Source organism: Lissotriton helveticus, chromosome 10, assembly GCF_964261635.1.
Source record: "Lissotriton helveticus chromosome 10, aLisHel1.1, whole genome shotgun sequence".
Classification (NCBI taxonomy): domain Eukaryota; kingdom Metazoa; phylum Chordata; class Amphibia; order Caudata; family Salamandridae; genus Lissotriton; species Lissotriton helveticus.
Window position 1 is genome coordinate 1,013,523,270 of NC_136071.1, and position 17,551 is coordinate 1,013,540,820.

Genomic DNA, 17,551 nt, shown 5'->3' on the forward strand with positions numbered 1-17,551 from the left:
TCATATTGTTTTTGAGGCATGAGGCATGCAGATTGTGAATATAACATATTAGGGTATAACATATTAGGGTGTACTGCGTCAAAATAAATATTCAAAACATTTCAAATGTTTTACTATACATCATGAATCAGACTTCAAGTGTCTAGGCTAGAAGAGACAAGTGTCAAACAAATATCATGATCAGATGCACATTTCATTTGCTCTAATCACACAGAGCATTCACAATTGCAGGCAAGTGCCCAATTAATCAAATAATATTTTTTAATCCCAACAACTTGAGTTTTGGCTAGTGCCTGATGATGCCATTTGCAGTTTTTAACCCGCGGAGGTAGGTCACGTCTGCTAGAAGTCAATTTGCATCACTTTGTTACAACCAATTTCTCATCATTCAGAACTAAAATTGAAGAAAAAGTTAAAGGTGAAGTTACAGTTAAGGTTTGAGGTAAAGGCACAAGTGAAATTCTTCATCACAGTTAAGCCCATTCGGTGTTGTACTATCATGACTAAGAATGTATCTTGTTTCAAGCTCCCGTAATGTTCTTACATTATCGGGACCGCATCTATCACAAAGTATTTAACTAGTGTGGGTCTTTCTGGTGTACTGTTTCGCAATGTGGAGCTACAGGGTATTTTCTATCAGCATTGGTGATTGCCCTCAAATGCTGCAGGATTCTTTTTTGGACTTTGCTATGTGGTGCTACCCACATACTACTAGCCACAGGTACAGGTCAGTACATAGATTGTAAATTCAGTCTTGCAGTTATAGGGCCCCTGAACATCCCCTGCTTACTCCCAAAGGTGGGAGGATAAGCTAAAGTATTTCGACTTATACTGCATGCTCTGCATCTTCTGCACTTCTTAAAGCCATGTGCAGCCTGAAGCAATCTGGGTCACTTTCCATTTCTGGGCTAGATTTAACAATGGCATCTCTCAGGGATGGAGCTCTATGAAACGTAATGGGTGGGTGTCTAGGCAAAATTTTCCCAATAATTGGATCTGTTTTATGCCAGTTTTTGTTGACAAGATCCCTGAACTCTTTATTCTGGGTGTTGTACCCAGAAGAAAACGCATTGCTGTTCTATCTTTTGCATTCTGGATTCCTTTTTAGAGAATAAGATCACCTCCCATTCCTTCCTATTTGCTTCCTGCCTTGCTACCTCCAACATTGTTTGCCCATAGCCCCTCTCGCTGAATCTCTGGCTCATCTCCTTCTGGCATTTGATTAAGTCATTAGATGTGCTACAATTTCTATTAGCTTGTAGAATTTCACCGTACGTACGCTCTGTTTTGTATGGGCTGGATAAAAGCTAGATGCATGCATGTATTGCCTGCTGTTACCTACCTGTAAAGTCTGGTCTCAAGTTTCCCTGCCTCCACATGTACCTCCACATCTAAGAAAGTTAGACTGCTTTTATTGATGGTATGTGTACATTTCAAATTCACATTGTTGTTGTTTAGATGACTGACAAACTGTTCTGCGGAGTCAATTGTTCCTCTCCAGATCACAAATAAAGCATCTATGAATCTGTCCCACAATATTATGAAGTTCTCCCATACCTGTGCAATTTCTCAGCAGAGCACCTGTTCCTCCCACCAGCCTACATGTAAACACGCGTAGCTGGAGTCGAAACAGGTGCCCATCGCAGTCCCCCACTTTTGCTGGTACAAAACCCCTTCAAATAGAAAGTAGTTCTCTTCTAGGTAACTTTTTTTTCCATTGCCAACATCATCTGTGTATGCTTCCATAAGCTGATCGATCTGTCACTCAGGAAGAATTCCATAGCTCTTAAACTATCATTGTGTGCAATGCTCTTGTAGAGAGTTGTTATGTCCAGTGCAATTAATAAAAAATCCTGTTCCATAGGTATATTGTATGTCATTTTCAAAAAGTCACTACTGCCCCTTACGTATTAAAGTAATTTTGACACATAAGATTTAAAAAAGAAGTCAATGTACTTGGATGTATTCTCCATCATACTTCCGTTGGCCGATATTATTGGTCATCCAGGGGGGCAACTGACATTTTTGTGCACCTTTGGAATGAAAAACAGCACCGGAGTCCTTGGTGAGTCATTCCTGAGATATCTGAATTCATCATGTGAGAGTAAACCCTCCTTCATCCACTGCTCTAATTCCAGACTATATTCAGCATGAGCTTTGGTCATTATTTCCTGTTTGCATTTTTTTTAACAATCTCTCTGATTTAACTGATTGCGGGCTTCCTGTAAGTACATATCCATCGACCAAAGGTCAACATTGCCCCCTTTATCGGAGTTCCTTAAGACAACTTGCTTCTTCTTATTGATTTTTTCCACCAAGTCATGGTATTTCCATTCGCTGGCAGTGCGTTTTCTGTTGCTTTGGTTATTACCTCTATTGATCCTCTTGAGGCCGACAGTAATTAGTTCATGAAACGTATCAATATAATCCTTAGCAGTTGACGGGATTGCTCTTGATTGTGGCCTGAACAATGTAATTATTGTTTCACCAGTTTTCAAGTTCTGTTCCATTATGATGTCCTTGATTGTTACTTGAGTATTCGGGTCCTTATTTTCCTTTTCCAAATCTCTCAGGGTTTTTAGGACAGATAGGTCCGCAATTGTTGTACCATCCACTAATACTTCAAGTTGGTTCATATCTCTGAAGTCATCCCTCACTCTGTTCCTCAATGTGTGTGTTTTTAAGAGCTTGAGTTTCCTTGTATACTTAAAAGTATCAATCCTCACTTAGGGATAGTCCATTGTCTGCTTTGGGCAGAATGACAGTCCCAACATTAAAATCTGTTTATCAGCCTTGGATAGTGCTAGATCTGTAAAGGTTTATGATTGATTTGATTAGGTCGTAATTTTTACTAGTTACTTGTGCTTCCATATTTTCTTGGTATTTTTGTTTTTGTTTTGTTTGCCTGTTTGTTTGTCATTGCTGTCTCCATCGGCACCTCCTCCGGTTGGCTTTTGAGACTTTGGGTTCTGAGGTCTGATGGTTGCATGACGGTCCAGTCTTAAAAAATCCATCTCGTCAGAAATTGTTATTTTTCTTGTTGCACCTAAATTGAGCTGATACATTTTTTATATGCATATATTTTTTATATATTCCTGACACTCCTGGTAGAATGTAACATCATGCTGGATTCTCACTAAAGGCAGTACATACAGCCCTAAGTTTTTATTCAAGTAAACAACCTACAAGACATTTTGCCCGTCAACAGCCTTATTCACATGAAAGGCTATGCGACATTACACCACTTAAATTGTGATATAAACAAACATTAAAAAATATAACATTTTGTAGGAAAATGGGTGCTATCTTGGAATGTGCAACCACAGATCAACATACCAAGTCATATACTCTTCTCCTCAAGTTACACGTTATTTGATGCACAAAAAATACATGAAAATGCAAAAGTTAGTCCACCTGATCTCATGCATTTCTAAAAATGCAAGTTAACAATTGATAATGTATCTCAGCTCCATATGAGATTGCTGTGATATAGTTACTATATCTTCCATTCTGTCACTTCCTCATTTAAACCATCATAGAGTGTGAGCAAACGAACATCATCTCGCTCCATCTTGTGATATGATCCTACACATTTTACATCAGACACTATGTGCATTATAAGTGTCTTTATAAAAATTCTAATAAAATAACGAAAAAGTATCAGAAGGTTGTATCATGCATGTGAACAGACTTGTCTTGCACTCTAGTGACATGAGTACCACGTGTCTCTGGACATGAGTACATTCTCTATCTTTTTAGGAGGCCAAAAAAGCAAATATTGTGTGTGGTGATCTGATCTCAAATTTGCTGTAATACAGCCTCAAATGGGCATATCCTCATACCTCCGTACAAAAACTATCTCTGAAAAGACAGATTGGCTTATTGTTGAAACTCTACATATATAGCATTTGCAGTGATTGTAGATCCAAGAGGCTCAATAATAGGACAGAGTATCTTGTTCCCCTTATCATGAGAAGTCATTGAAACTATTTCTTCATGCAGGTAAGAGAATATGCTTAATTTGTGATGGGATTGGTATAAATGTTATGCGTAAAACACAATAACACACACTCCAGAATATTCCAAGTGATAAAGTATCAAAGAGTTCTCACCTTTAGTACATACACAGGTGCCAGACAGTGTCCAGAGAATTTTACAGCAATACCTAAGTAAACTGATATGTAGCTCTGTGTGGCTCTGTGACGACTGCAGAGCCATGCATAAGCCATATCCTTGCATGCTGACAGGCATTTTTTTCTTTACACACTCTTTGATGTGGATCCGGAGCTCCACTCACAACTTTGTTGATTTTCTGATGCCTTCAAATTTTATCTCAGACAGTGTGCCAAGAATGATTTCTTTCCCAAAAACAATAAATATCAAGCTGTGCTGCGACGGCAGGAAGCAGATGTGGTCACTGACTTGCATGATGTGTGTTTTTGATACTGGGGCTCTGATCACAACTTAAAGTCATGTAATACATACTTCCTCATGCACCTGAAGGGGATCTGGGAACAGGAGGTGAAACTCTATATCGCCATACATAAGAACAGGTCACGGTCAAAACATAAGTTATCATTTCATGAGGTCGCTCAGGATTCTGTTTAGGGAGCTGATCCTGCTCAAAGTCTTACAGTAAGTTGAAGCGAAAAATGCACCATAAGCGCAAGAAAACTAAGCAGGACTTGATCCCATCCTGCCACTTAAAATCAAGTGAGAATGCAAGGACATTTTTCGAACAATCATACCTTGCAAGAATCTTCGGAATCATATCCAGTCCCTCAACTGGTCCTGGCAAGCTCTGAATTCCCTAGTCTTGTAGCATATATTGGCTATCAAGGAGTCTATGCTGTTGCACTTTCATATTCTTCCAGCTCCCTCTGGTGTGCCATTGGATCGCATGAAGCCATAAGGAGTTCCAGTTAAGCTTCCAATGGTGGGCCTTTCCTCTGCAGTAACTGACTCTCTGGGACCCATTCCTGGCCCATTCCAGCACAAGTTTACACTTCCACCTTGGCCCCCACGTCCATACCAGTCCCTTCTGTGCCGGTGCTGATGCTGACTTGACCTGCAGCACCCCTGACTCTGATGATGGTCACTGAAGCCAAGCTGTCATTGGTCTGCTCCAGCTTCTGTCATGCTATAAGGTTACAAAGATGCAACCAGGCACTTTGCAAACAACTCTATTCTTCAGGTTCTGCCTCAACACCAGTACCATCAGAGTTTAGGGAATTATTTGGATCTTACTCTGCTGTGATTCACGGGATGCAAAATGTTTCATACGGCACTGGTGCTGAGAAGGTGGACAAGCTATTTCTCCCATATTACACTGATGACAGACTATATCTTGATTTGCAAAATGCAAGTGGGTTAGAAATGTCTCCAGGGGCTAAGCTGAAGTTGCCAATTAGGCCCACCAACAGAAGAAAGTCTATTTTCGATGTAGTTGTGCAAGGGCAGCAGAAGTGTTGTGTTAACAGTTGCCTACTTTTGAAACTAAGGAAACTAAGGAAAACTTGTTAACTGAAGTACATTAACTAGGCCCATCCTCTTCTCAGTCATACTTGAGGACCCATGTTAGTTGAACCATGGCCAGGCAATGCAGACCGGCCCCCAATGTTCCTGATTTTTTGACAAAATGTCCTACACCTCAAAGACTAGTGGTACAGGTGTCAACACGTAAAGTCAATTTTAATGCCTTTCTGACAAATCCTCAGGATAGCGAGTCAAAATCAATTGATGCCATGGAAAAGAGAATGTTCTCTTTGACTACTTTAGCCTTTAGATCCTTGAACGTAGTGTGCAGACATGCTTTATGGGACATGGTGAGTGAGATCTTGAGGACATCCTGGAAGACCTCAGAGCTTTGCTGGATAAAATGATACCTGATGGCCAGGACATGGAGAAGTATGTCTTGCTTGCTATTGTAGAATCCACAGCTTATATTGGCAAAGCTAGCAGCATCAGTGTCATGCTTATAAGGCACACCTGGATGAGAGAAACTGGGTTTTCAGGAGATGTCCAAGCATCCTTGATGGACATGTTCTTTGATGTCTAGAGATTGTTTGGAGAGAAGGCTTAAATGATTCAAGGATAATCACGCCACAGCGTGATGTTTGTGACTCTGGTCTCCCCCAAGTAGTTCCACCAACATTACAAAAAATGCAAGAGTTCTTCTGAGGGTATAGCTTACATGCAACTCTAGCCCTCTTAACCTGTGCCGAAACAGCAAACCCTTCCAAATTGGGATGGCCAACGCTGACCACACCAGCGGGGACAGTCCTCCCTTAATTCTTCTTCTCTCCTGCAGCTGCTGCTAAGGTCCTTTACCTTGCCCTCAAAGGCCAATAATCATTCAGTAGTAGACAATATAAACCATTTGCTCTCCAGCTTGAGACCCTTTAAGTCAGATAAGTGGGCTTACAAATCTTTCAAAGGGGCCATGCCCTACCTTTCATTTCCTCCCCGCCCCATTTTCTCCCCACATCAGAACGATTTTCAGAGGACCACTGTACAATCTTGCTACAAGAAACAAACCTTTTTCTGGGCCAAGGATGTCAGATCTGGCGGGAGGAGAGGGGTTCTATTCCTTGTAGCAAAGAATGATGGAGGCCTAAGGACTATACCTGTCTGAGGAAAAAGAAATTCCAAATGCTTACCCTGTCTCACATTCTTTCTGCTTTGGACCCAGGAAACTGGAAGGTGTCTCTGCACTTGCAGATCATGTATTTTCATGCAGATCCCAGTAGCCTCGGCATCGGCGCTGCCTCTTCACCTCCATTCAGATCTCAAAAGGGATGAGCTAAGGAACTGCAGGGGTAGCTGGTAGATCCCAACCTGGCCTATCGATGGGTGCTCTCACTCCAATATCCAGAGTTCGTGGTTTTGACAGATGCATCACTGATAGGTTCGCGGAGCCAGCTGGAAGTGGTGATTACAAGCCCCTGGACCTCAGTGGAGGGCCAGCTCCATATTAGCCTGCTGGAGCTTCAAGTCATCCACCAAAGGCATACCTTTTCTGCCATGTGGTAATGGAACAAACAGGGCAGAGTGAGCTCCTGGGACTTGTGCCAGAAGTTTCTAAGTCTCATGAGGTTCTAGACCAGCAGAACATTTTTGAGGACACTAACCACCTAGCTGGGTCAGTGAATGCTAGAGTGGACGCACTAAGCAGGCGTCATTTGAGAGATCCTCTACTTCGCAGTATGGTGCAAGACATTTTCGATCAGTGGGGAACGTCCTGGATAGATTTATTTGCCACGATCGAGAACGCACACTCTCAGCAATTTTTTCTTGCTGGAGTTTCCTCTAAATTATTGGCAACAAGAGAACCCGAGTGCCACCTGGGGCTTTGGGTAAGCCTATGAATAAAGAACAGTGGCCCCAAGACCATAGATATCACAACAAATGTACAAATACATCAAATGATTAATTTATTCAATCATATATATAAAAAGTAAAAACAATGTGATAATGAAGTGGCTGTGCGGTGAGAAACGAGCTCAGTGCTCTCATATAAGTGCTACACACATGTTACAATACATGACCAAGAGTGTGTATCAAATAAGAACAACATGACCCATTTTATTCTTATGTACGTACCATCAAATTGAGTTTGTAGAACTAGACAGAAATGTTTTGATCCTTTAGACAGATAGAAGTCTCAGGACACTAAGAATACATAGGCCCGAGAAAAATAAAGGATGGGCACTAACAGCCTGATTCATCAAGCCGAAATCGGCTCGCAAATGGCCAGATTCTCAGAATCTGGCCCTTTGCGAGCGCTATTTTTACATTTGGGATTCATCATCCCAAGTGCAAAAATCGGTAATAGCGATTTCGCTATTTTGCGAGGAATTACATTTAAGGAATCTCTATTTGAGATTCCTTAAATGCAATTCATCATCCATTTAAAAATTGCGATTTCGCAATTTCGGCCCGCTATTTACCGCGAGGTCAAACCTCGTGGTAAATAGCGAAAACGTAGAAAAATGCTTTTAAAAGCATTTTTCTAAGTTGCATGTTGCACACACACATGTCAGACATGTGTGTGCGCAACACCTGTTTCAATTTGCATTTAAGGGGTGCTACAGGGTGTCCTTTGGACACCCCTGGCACCCTTTAAATCGCTATCTTATTTGCGATTAGCTAATTGCTAATCGCAAATAAGGAATACTTTTGGCCCATAGGAATGAATGGGGAGTTACAGCCTGATTCATCATTCTCCCGTTTTGCGAGCCCCTAATAGCGATTCATAACGAATCGCTATTAAGGACTTGCAAAACGGGATTCATGTAGGAATTGCAATAAATATTGCGATTCCTACATGTTCCTTATGTGCGATTAGCTAATTGCTAATCGCTAATAAGGAATGTGTAGGAATCGCATTTCTTTATGCAATTCCTACATGAATCCCGTTTTGCAAGTCCTTAATAGCGATTTGTTATGAATCGCTATTAGGGGCTCGCAAAACGGGAGATTGATGAATCAGGCTGTAAGTCATCAAATATTGCCAGAGCTTTCCTTTCAAGCTGTATTGTCTGCTGTCCAGGAAGATCTCGCAGTACTCCTCTGCAGGCACTTTTACATTTAAGAAGTGGCCCACACTGCCCACTCACATTACTAGAGTCCCCGGTCCCCTACAGGACTACACCGGCAAGTTTTGATGACTTTGTAAGTCTCTAGAATCCTTGCAGAGGTGTAGCTGGATTGAGCCCATTGGTGTCTTCAGCAATCTTTGATTAGTGTCCATCCTCAATTTGTCTCGTGCTCATGTATTCTTAGAGTCCTGATGAGGATCCTTCTATCATTAGCAATAATATCACACAGTTGTGGCAATCCACTGTGCTAGTGTAGCTTTTTGGTGTGATGAAGCAGTGCCACAACAAGAACCATCAACATGAGGAAGTTTTAGGTAATAAAGTTGGTGACCAGGACAACTCCTGACGTTTTGTCTGGTTAACTGCCTCCTCACTCGAGAAAAAGTCCAAAACAGTATAATGCTGTTCATGTATATTTCAATCCCCGAGCAGGATCCAGTATCAAGGGGTCTTCATCAGGACATAGGATGCTCACTACTTCTAAATTGCACTGTGCAAGGACATAAAAGGGGGAAATTGCCCTGAACACCTTATGAATGGAAAATGAGCAAATAAGTGGGAAGGGATTTCTAATAGACCTTCCAAAGATCGGGCAAGTTCAGAAATTGAAGGACAAAAATCCACGCTGGCTCGTTGCAGGAGGTGAACATAGGCAGGGACTTGCATGATGCCAAACAGCCATATTTGCGAGCAAGCAAAATGAAGAAGTACTACCATACTTACCTAAGAATGGTGTGTAGAACAGTTTTACTTAAACAGCTGTGACCCACCGTCAGCCCTGAATACAGAACAAGCATTGGCATAGCCAATAGGTCTCGCTTTTGGGACCATATAAGTGTTTAGTTATGAAGCACAATATCCTTGGTGCAACAACATCAACTTGTGCTTGGCTAAACACTTATAAGGTCCCAAAGGCGAGATCGATTGGCTTTGCCAATGCTTTTTTTTTTAACTATGCTTATGAGCTTTATGCATGTTTACAGAGATGGAAACACTGTGAAAACATGAATAGCCTTTAAAGGAGCGAGTTTTCAGTTGTTCTGTGCATTTTAATTACTCTTAGATAAACAACAGTACTGCAGATAGTCCATTGGTAAGGAAGATTTTTCGCATTAGTAAGTTACATCTGCAAATTAGTTTTTTGCTCTCCCAAGTGGTATGTTGCAATGTTAGCAGGGGCCATGAACTGCTATCAGATTCTCAGCATAGCCTTGGCATAAAATGACTACAGGTGGCTCCTAAGCTCTCGAGAGCCTGGGGGTTCCTGGGCCCTCTGGGCGGACAGTCAGTCAGGTTTGTCTGGGAACTGTAAGTGTGGGAGAGAGCGACAAGTGGGCATAGTGAAAGAGGTGGGGGATAAGACAAAGAAAGAGAGAAGGGGGCAAGAGGAGGAGGAAGGGATATAAAGACGAGAGATGGAGAGAGGGGAAAAGATAGCGAGAGAAATAGAAGACAGACGAGGGAGAAAACAGAGGAAACAAATCTGAAGCTTACAGACGGAGAAACAGAACGAGAGGAGAGATAGAGAGAGAAATAAAAAAGACTGAGAAAACAAGGTAAATGTGACAAAAGAAAGATAAATGCGATATATTAGGGAAAATGCGAGATAAAAGGACAGAGCGTAACAGAACAAGCTGGCAAGAGAGGGAGATGTAGAGAGCAGGAGACCGTGAGGCAAATGGAGGAGAGTTAAATGGGGTGGTGGTATGAAATAGAGGGCAGAGGGAAGATACGAGTGGGGGAAGGAAGGCGGAAATCATGGAGATAGAACCGAGATAAAGTAAGACATAATTTAAAAACACGGAATTCCCTGTTCGCCGGACATGAAAGGGTGCCCGGAGAGAGGCGCTTAATTACCCATGACAACAAAGGAAAGGTAGGAAAGGCAGATAGGTGCGCGTGCACGCGCAGTGCACTCAAGCTTGTAGCCAGCCAGCAAACGCCTGGGTAGCACTTTCGAGATCCCCTTTACTTAAAGTCGAGCAACAGTGCATGCGCTGTTCTAGGCTCGACCTAAAAAGGAAAGTGAGTTTAAGTATATATACACAATGCATGCTCAGGAGACTATTTGGAAGCAAAAGAGTAGCTATTGGGAACGTACTGAGCTAAGCGACCAGGTGCGTACAGTAAACTGGCTATCTATCTCAATTAAAAAGTCAGGAAAACAATTCATTAAAAGGGTGTGCCCCCAGTGGTGGAACGTGTATGCAGCAGGACGATCAACCCTGTCAATGTGGAACGCTGGCCATGTGTGGCCATTTTTACTCTACTGCACAGATGCAAATGACACAATTTGTTATTTTTAATACAATATTCCGCACAGTGATTTTTTTACACATTTAATAGCTGCAACTGAAATCAATCAAACAGAAAATTTAGGCATAAACTATTTAGGGCAAATTATGAGTTTGTGTCTATTTGAAATTGTGTGTTTCTTTATTTTATCAGGGTGAGCCTGGAAGTTTAGGACCTATGGGTATGCCTGGACCATCCGTTCGTGGATCACCTGGACCTAAGGTAATCAATGCATGATTTTTCAGAAACAATCATTTGAATGATTTGCAGACTTCCCAAACTCACGATGGAAGACCACAATTATGCAATCAATACTTCTGGAAGGTAGTCATGAAGAAAGCAAGGTGTCATTTATATGCTACTTTTGTTTGCAAGAAAAAAGCTATGATCTACACTTTATTTGCAAATATCTGCATTGCCTATTTAGGGTAGCAATGTTTTGCTGTGCCTTACATTGCAAAGGTAAAATGACTGCCACTCGTTCATGATGTCTCATTCAGAACGATGAAAAAACAGCAGAGGTTGAAAGTATATCACCCCTGTGCCTCTTTTGAGCCAGTCTCACTGACAGTCAGTACAAAATGCCATTTAACTTTCATTTTTTTAATGCGTTTTTTTATTGGTGATATTTCAAAAGCAGTACCTTAGCTCTAAAGAGACTCAGAATACCGAGCAGAGCAACATGATATGGATACAGTAGCATATAAGTGCATTTAAATTGTGAACTAAGGATGGTAAGTATGTGAAAATACAAATGGGATCAGAAACACCATCATAAAGGGTGGCGGAGGAAGGGAAGGTCTGCAGTCTGGTATGGTAGAAAGAGTCTGAAGAGGTGGAATTTGATAGGTTTCTTGAATTGAAGCAATCAAGGAGCAGCTCTGATGTGCAAGGGAAAGTGTTAGTGTGTGGGAGACTTTTTTAGTTTTCAGCCTCGTAGTGTTGAAGCTAAAAAAAACATTGATTTTAGATATAAGATATTTAGGTTAAGATGTATTTAGGTTAAGACGAAGTCATAGCTCATACAACCGGCTTTAAATGTGCCCTGGCTGGGAGATGTAGCCAGAGAAGTTTTCTGGAGGTAAATGATATGTAATAAATCAAGTTGTTTCTTAAAGGATAAATTAGATTGATACAGAGGGACTCTGGAGGGCCAGTGAGTAGCGTGCTGCCTCTGTCCATTTGTGATAAGAGAAGGACCTAGACCAGGGAGCAATCGCTTGTAGGAGGTAGACGTAACTTACCTTTGTGCAGAAAGGCGGCTTGTGCTTTTTTCTTGGTATGATTCTTGAAGGACAGAGAGGGTTCAATGAGGAAGCCCAGGAGTTTAGCAGAGAATGAGAGACCGGGGAAGACCGGAGGATACTGGGGCCACACTGTTGAGCCTCATATGTGGGACTGAGAAGGGAAGATGTACATTGAGAGGTCTGTCCTAAATATGGTGGACCTCATGATGCACTGATGGTGACGGCCCTGTGTCACCAATGAATGCATGCAGATAAAGCAGCCAGGGGTACCATTGCTGCACCATCACTAGTTCCTACACATATAGGGTGAGCCCACAGCCAGTTTGGTACAGCTCCCACTTAGACAAACTGTAATTGAGACCTGATAATACCTTAGCAACAGCAGACATTGCAGAATCACACAAAAGCAACCAAAACACAGGCAATTGCAAATTTTGTAAGCAGAGATGAAAACCAAATCCCACGTGAGCATGTGATTAGTACTGAAATTTCACACATCTCCACTAAGGAGCAAGGGTCCTAGGGAAGGTTTAACGACCAACTACCAGATTTAATCCCCAATTCAACTGATACTCATTACAAACAAATCTGGTGGTCAAAAAAACGGAAGGGGAGCAAGAACCAATTAGTTACAACAAACAAGAGTGCAAACACCCAGCAAATATACACAGTGTAAAAGAGTAACATATAGGAGACAGAACTTAACGAAATAGTTGGATTTCCATCAACTACCAAGAGAGGTCAGTGTCATCACTTGGATATCCTTCTTTCCTACCACAGCACCTCTTGATCATGGAGGGGAACCATGTGATTCAGATTTCGTGCAGGTCAATGAAATGTCAACAAGAGGAAGTATAGAAAAGGAGAGTGAAAAGGATTGACCAATTTAGTCACCTACTTCAAGATTGCAAACAAAGGTTATTTATTGCCTGGGTGATGAATAATATAGGTGCAGTGCAAACCACATGGTTCCCCTCTATGATCAAGGGGTGCTGTGGTAGGAAGGAAGGATATCCAAGTGATGACACTGACCTCTCTTGGTAGTTGATGGAAATCCGACTATTTCGTTAAGGTCTGTCTCCTATATGTTGCTCTTTTACACTGTGTATATTTTGTTGGGTGTTTGCACTCTTGTTTGTTGTAACTAATCGGTTCTTGCTCCCGTTTTTTTGACCATCAGATTTATTAGTACTGAAATGCCATGATGGCTAACACATACAAGAAAGGAGCTGAACAAATACTTTTTAATAGAGACGGATTAGCCCTTCACGGAAAATTCTTCTCAGCTGAATAACTCGAGAGGGTAACACAACATACATTAACTTTAGATACCTCCCAATGAATTCTTGATGCTTGTTGTATGTTGTGTATCCAGCCTCAGCTGGCAACTTTGAGTGAACTTTATATAGACAGATGCACCTCTGAAATTAGGTTTAACACCTACCTCCATTGCAAATTCTGTAAGTGCACATTTTTTAACTCTGTTCTTGCGTGGCAATTTGCATGAAATTTAAGGGAAAAGAGTTCTTGAATGAAACATAAACTGTGTCAACTATGATGCTGATTTATTAACTGTTTAGAATGTTCTAAAGGTATTCCACATCTTCTCACTTTTTAATTTAACTTAGGCCATCTAATAGTAAATGTGCCTGTCTGTCATTCAGTACCTTTCGTGGTTTTGGGAATTTTTACCTAGTCATTTTTGAGATACAAGCAAAAATGGAACAGTTTATTACTCATGCCCGTGTGCTGTACCAAAAAAATGTATGATCTGGGGGAAGTTAAACACATATCACCACCTGAGAAAAGGAGTAGTAATTGTACCCAGCCCCTTCTGATTTAAAAGCCACCCACATTAGTCAATGACAGGGTTTAACTCTTTTCAGACCTCTTTTGTGGACCCACAATTGTAGCACTCTGTGCAAGGGAAAAGGAGGGTAAAAAACCACTGGGCAGCTCTGAGCTACCGAGGCACGCTTAATATCCCCGCCACCTTGCAGGGCAAACACACAGTACTTCTTACCACTTGCTCTGGCAGAGGCCAGACGAGCTTAAATGTGTCCCTTGGAAACCTTTGACTTGGTAGCTATGGCAAGGGAAATGTGTGCTATAAAATGCTCCGTTTGGTCCTTTTTCATCATTTACTCAGAGCGAGAAAGCCCCCAAATCTTAAAGAAGGCAGTTGTGCTTGTTCACTCTAACGAATTTGAGGTAGGTATTTACGGCCAGCAAAATATAGTAGAGCAATGTTTGTGTTTTTTTGGTCTCAGGCAGCACAGTATCAAACCATTACTTGAACTTGTCAGACATGCTGTTTCTGCCCCTTTTGATTTGTACAGGAAATGCCCCAAAATAGGGCTAGTAAATTAAAAAATTAAATTAAAAAATCCTATTTTCTCTTTGCTGTATGTTGTCCTGCCCGGGTCTGCCATGCATCTCCTGGCCTACCCAGACAGGGAAAATCAGTGGAGGTGGCACAGCCCTAAATATGGCTGGGCTATCGACACTGCGACCCAGAGGTCCTCTTAAGGAGATGGGGGGATTGCTAGTTTGGTGCCAAGAATTTTGCCAAACTCAGAATGATGCCCTCTCTTAGACAATGTGCCACATTGTCATCAAGCTGGTAGGTTAAACGCTCAGAATATAAGTGAATATTTCAATATGAAAGAACAAAAGTGTGCCATGCTAAAGTCCATATAACTACTGTCTTGTAAAGAACAAGCATTTGAAGTGTGTCCCTTTCTGTGTTTGTAGGGGGACATTGGACCTTCTGGACCACCAGGAGCTAACGGGGAACCTGGCAATTCAATAGTAGGCCCAAAGGTATGTGTATCACATGCTATTGTTTTACACCGAAAATATATTCTCATGGTGATAGGCTTTCTTTTATACTTCACTCTGATTAGGGAATAGCTGCCAGTGAGTTTATGAACATTATTGACAGCGACGGGGTATAGCTGTCTGAACTCCATGATAGGACATTTAAAAAAACGTTATAATAAAAGAGTCAATGCAAACTCCCAGAAGTTGTGACTGGCCTCTGAATAGCTACAGCATCTGAACATTCAGGTGATTGGGGTTCTGACCATCATGTTTTCCCAGGTCCAAATGCAACATCTCCTATGTTGTCTATCAGATTTTCTATTTTTAAAAGGTAATTTTTAAAGTTGTTTCCATATACTTGTTTTTACATTGTTTTTCAGTTTAATATCAACTATTTTCCTAGTAAATTAAATTTGAATGTAATTATGTTTATATTAGCTACAGTTGTACATAGCACTGTTCCCTCTTGGAATCATATGGATATGCTTCATACAAAAAAATTAAAAGAAACAAAACATAAAGATCGAATGAAAATGGTGACATTGGAGGAGTAAAATGAGGAGCTAAAAAGGTAGTAGTTACAGCCATAGAGTAGAAGATCTGAGAAAGTAGTTACATGAAATTCGATACACGTAAACAAATTCCGTGGAAAATGTTAGTTTATGGTTATAAACATATATGTTTTATTATGTTTCTGTATTGATAGGTCTAGGGAAGCCACTGTTGTAGATTGAGGCAAATGAGTTATTGCTATCTATGTATAGCAATTATGTCATCACACAGTCTTTCCATAGGTGAACTGTTATGTATATTATATCTTGAGTACTGATGTGTTACTGTTAAATGTGAGATAATTCTATCTCTGTTAGTGTTAGCTATATTGATTATTTTGTAATGCTTTTAGTTAAGTGTACAAATAAATACACACCCACTCTCTCTACCTGCCCTCCCCCGCCTCCCACATCCATGAATGAATTACCCGGTCCTTCTCAGAGGGGGCTTCCTAAAACAATTTTTGGGAAGACTAAACACCCGCTCTCAATGTGATGGATCTGAAATTGAAACATTTCCCACTCACATTTCACCAGAAATTAGGATGTGTGGTATTTCCCTACATTTTGTAAACCCAGTTGGTCCAGTAACTACATTTCTAATTGCTTCTACCAGGGGCGTAACAAACACCCCCGCAGCCCCCGCGGTGCGGGGGCGGGGGCCCAGTCTTCAGTGAGTGAAGGGCCCCCCCTCAGCTCTTCAGTAGGAGCTGTGAAAGAGAGGCTTGCTCGAAGGCAAACCCCTCTGTCTCTGAAGCAGCCTGCACGCGCTGACCCAGGACTGAAGAGAAACACTGTAACAACTTACATTGTTTCTCTTCAGTCAGAGCCAGGCCCGGAAAAAGGATGGGGGTGGGGGCTCCAGATGCAGCAATCTCCACATAGCAGTAACCCAGGTAGAACATGACCCCGGCTCGTGTCTGCACTAATTGATGGTAAGTGTAAAGATGTGGAAGAACTTTTTAGGTCTCGCCTAGACGAAAGCAAAAGCGAAGCTTTTGCTGTCTAGGGAGACAACTTATGTCGCCACTTTCCAGGGATTCCGGGGAATGTAGACTGCAGACTGTGACGAGCTTGTCCTCCTGGCGATTGTATCTCGTGAGCGCGCACGTCGCGTCGCCGTCCCTGCTATTCCCATGCACAGAAAGGCTCCCGCACGCATGCGCACATACACACACTGCATACACACACACACACACGCACCCCCCCTTTAACAGACACACGCGCAGACAGACACACGCACGCACAGACACACTACAACAGACACACGCGCACACCCCACCCCCACTCACCCCTCCTCCTCCGCAACACACTCACCTGTTCTGGCGGTGCTCGGCGTGCCTCTCGGGCGGCGGTTGCGCTTTGCGGGGCTCCTTTACCACATGAGAGCCCCGCCTTCTTCATGCGCCCGGCCGCTCTTCACCCGGTCCCCCATCTCGGGACCGGGACTCGATCAGGAGCCCTCGGGGCTCCTCGGACAGTGGCTTCTCTCTCGCGCCGCGATGGGGGCGGGACTTCCGGTTGGGGCCGCGCTGCGATTGGCCGGCTGCCCAACCGCTTCCGGGTCGTCGCAGGCAGCGCGGCGGCCCGGCGGGAAGCGGGAACTTGTTTTTTAGTGCTGCAGTAATACCAGGATCAGGGCGCAGACGGCATTCCGTGTTGTGTGGTAATAAGGCCGCTCGCACAAATTCAGCGGACCAGCCGTATATCTACGGCGGCCCCATGTCTACTTCGGTGCCATGCTGCCCTATTAAAGTCACCCCCCGCCACACACACATGGCTTACCACCCTGTCTTTCCAGCTTCCGCTCGCTTCCCCTGCCCCTCTGCCTATCCATGCCTCTCGCGCTCCTGCTCATTAGTTTCTTCTCCCTCCCTACCCGCTGTCTCACTCTCTTCTCCCTTTCTATCGCTGTTCCCCTCTCCCCCTTACGCTGTTTCCCTCGCATCTATCGCTCTCCACCTACCGCTCGAGTCCCCTCTTGCTTTCTACCGCACACTCTTCCTCTTTCACCGTGCCTCTCACCCTCTTTCTA

At 42.6% G+C, this 17,551-nt stretch overlaps 1 protein-coding gene across 1 annotated transcript in view; it reads left to right on the forward strand.

The window, feature by feature from the left end:
• COL28A1 (collagen type XXVIII alpha 1 chain) overlaps positions 1–17,551 on the forward strand; it is a 621,255-nt gene that overhangs the window by 410,647 nt on the left and 193,057 nt on the right. Inside the window, exons 22-23 of the mRNA XM_078663712.1 lie at positions 11,049–11,117; positions 14,897–14,965. Of these exons, the coding sequence (XP_078519838.1) occupies positions 11,049–11,117; positions 14,897–14,965 (138 nt within the window). The remainder of the gene's footprint in view (positions 1–11,048; positions 11,118–14,896; positions 14,966–17,551) is intronic.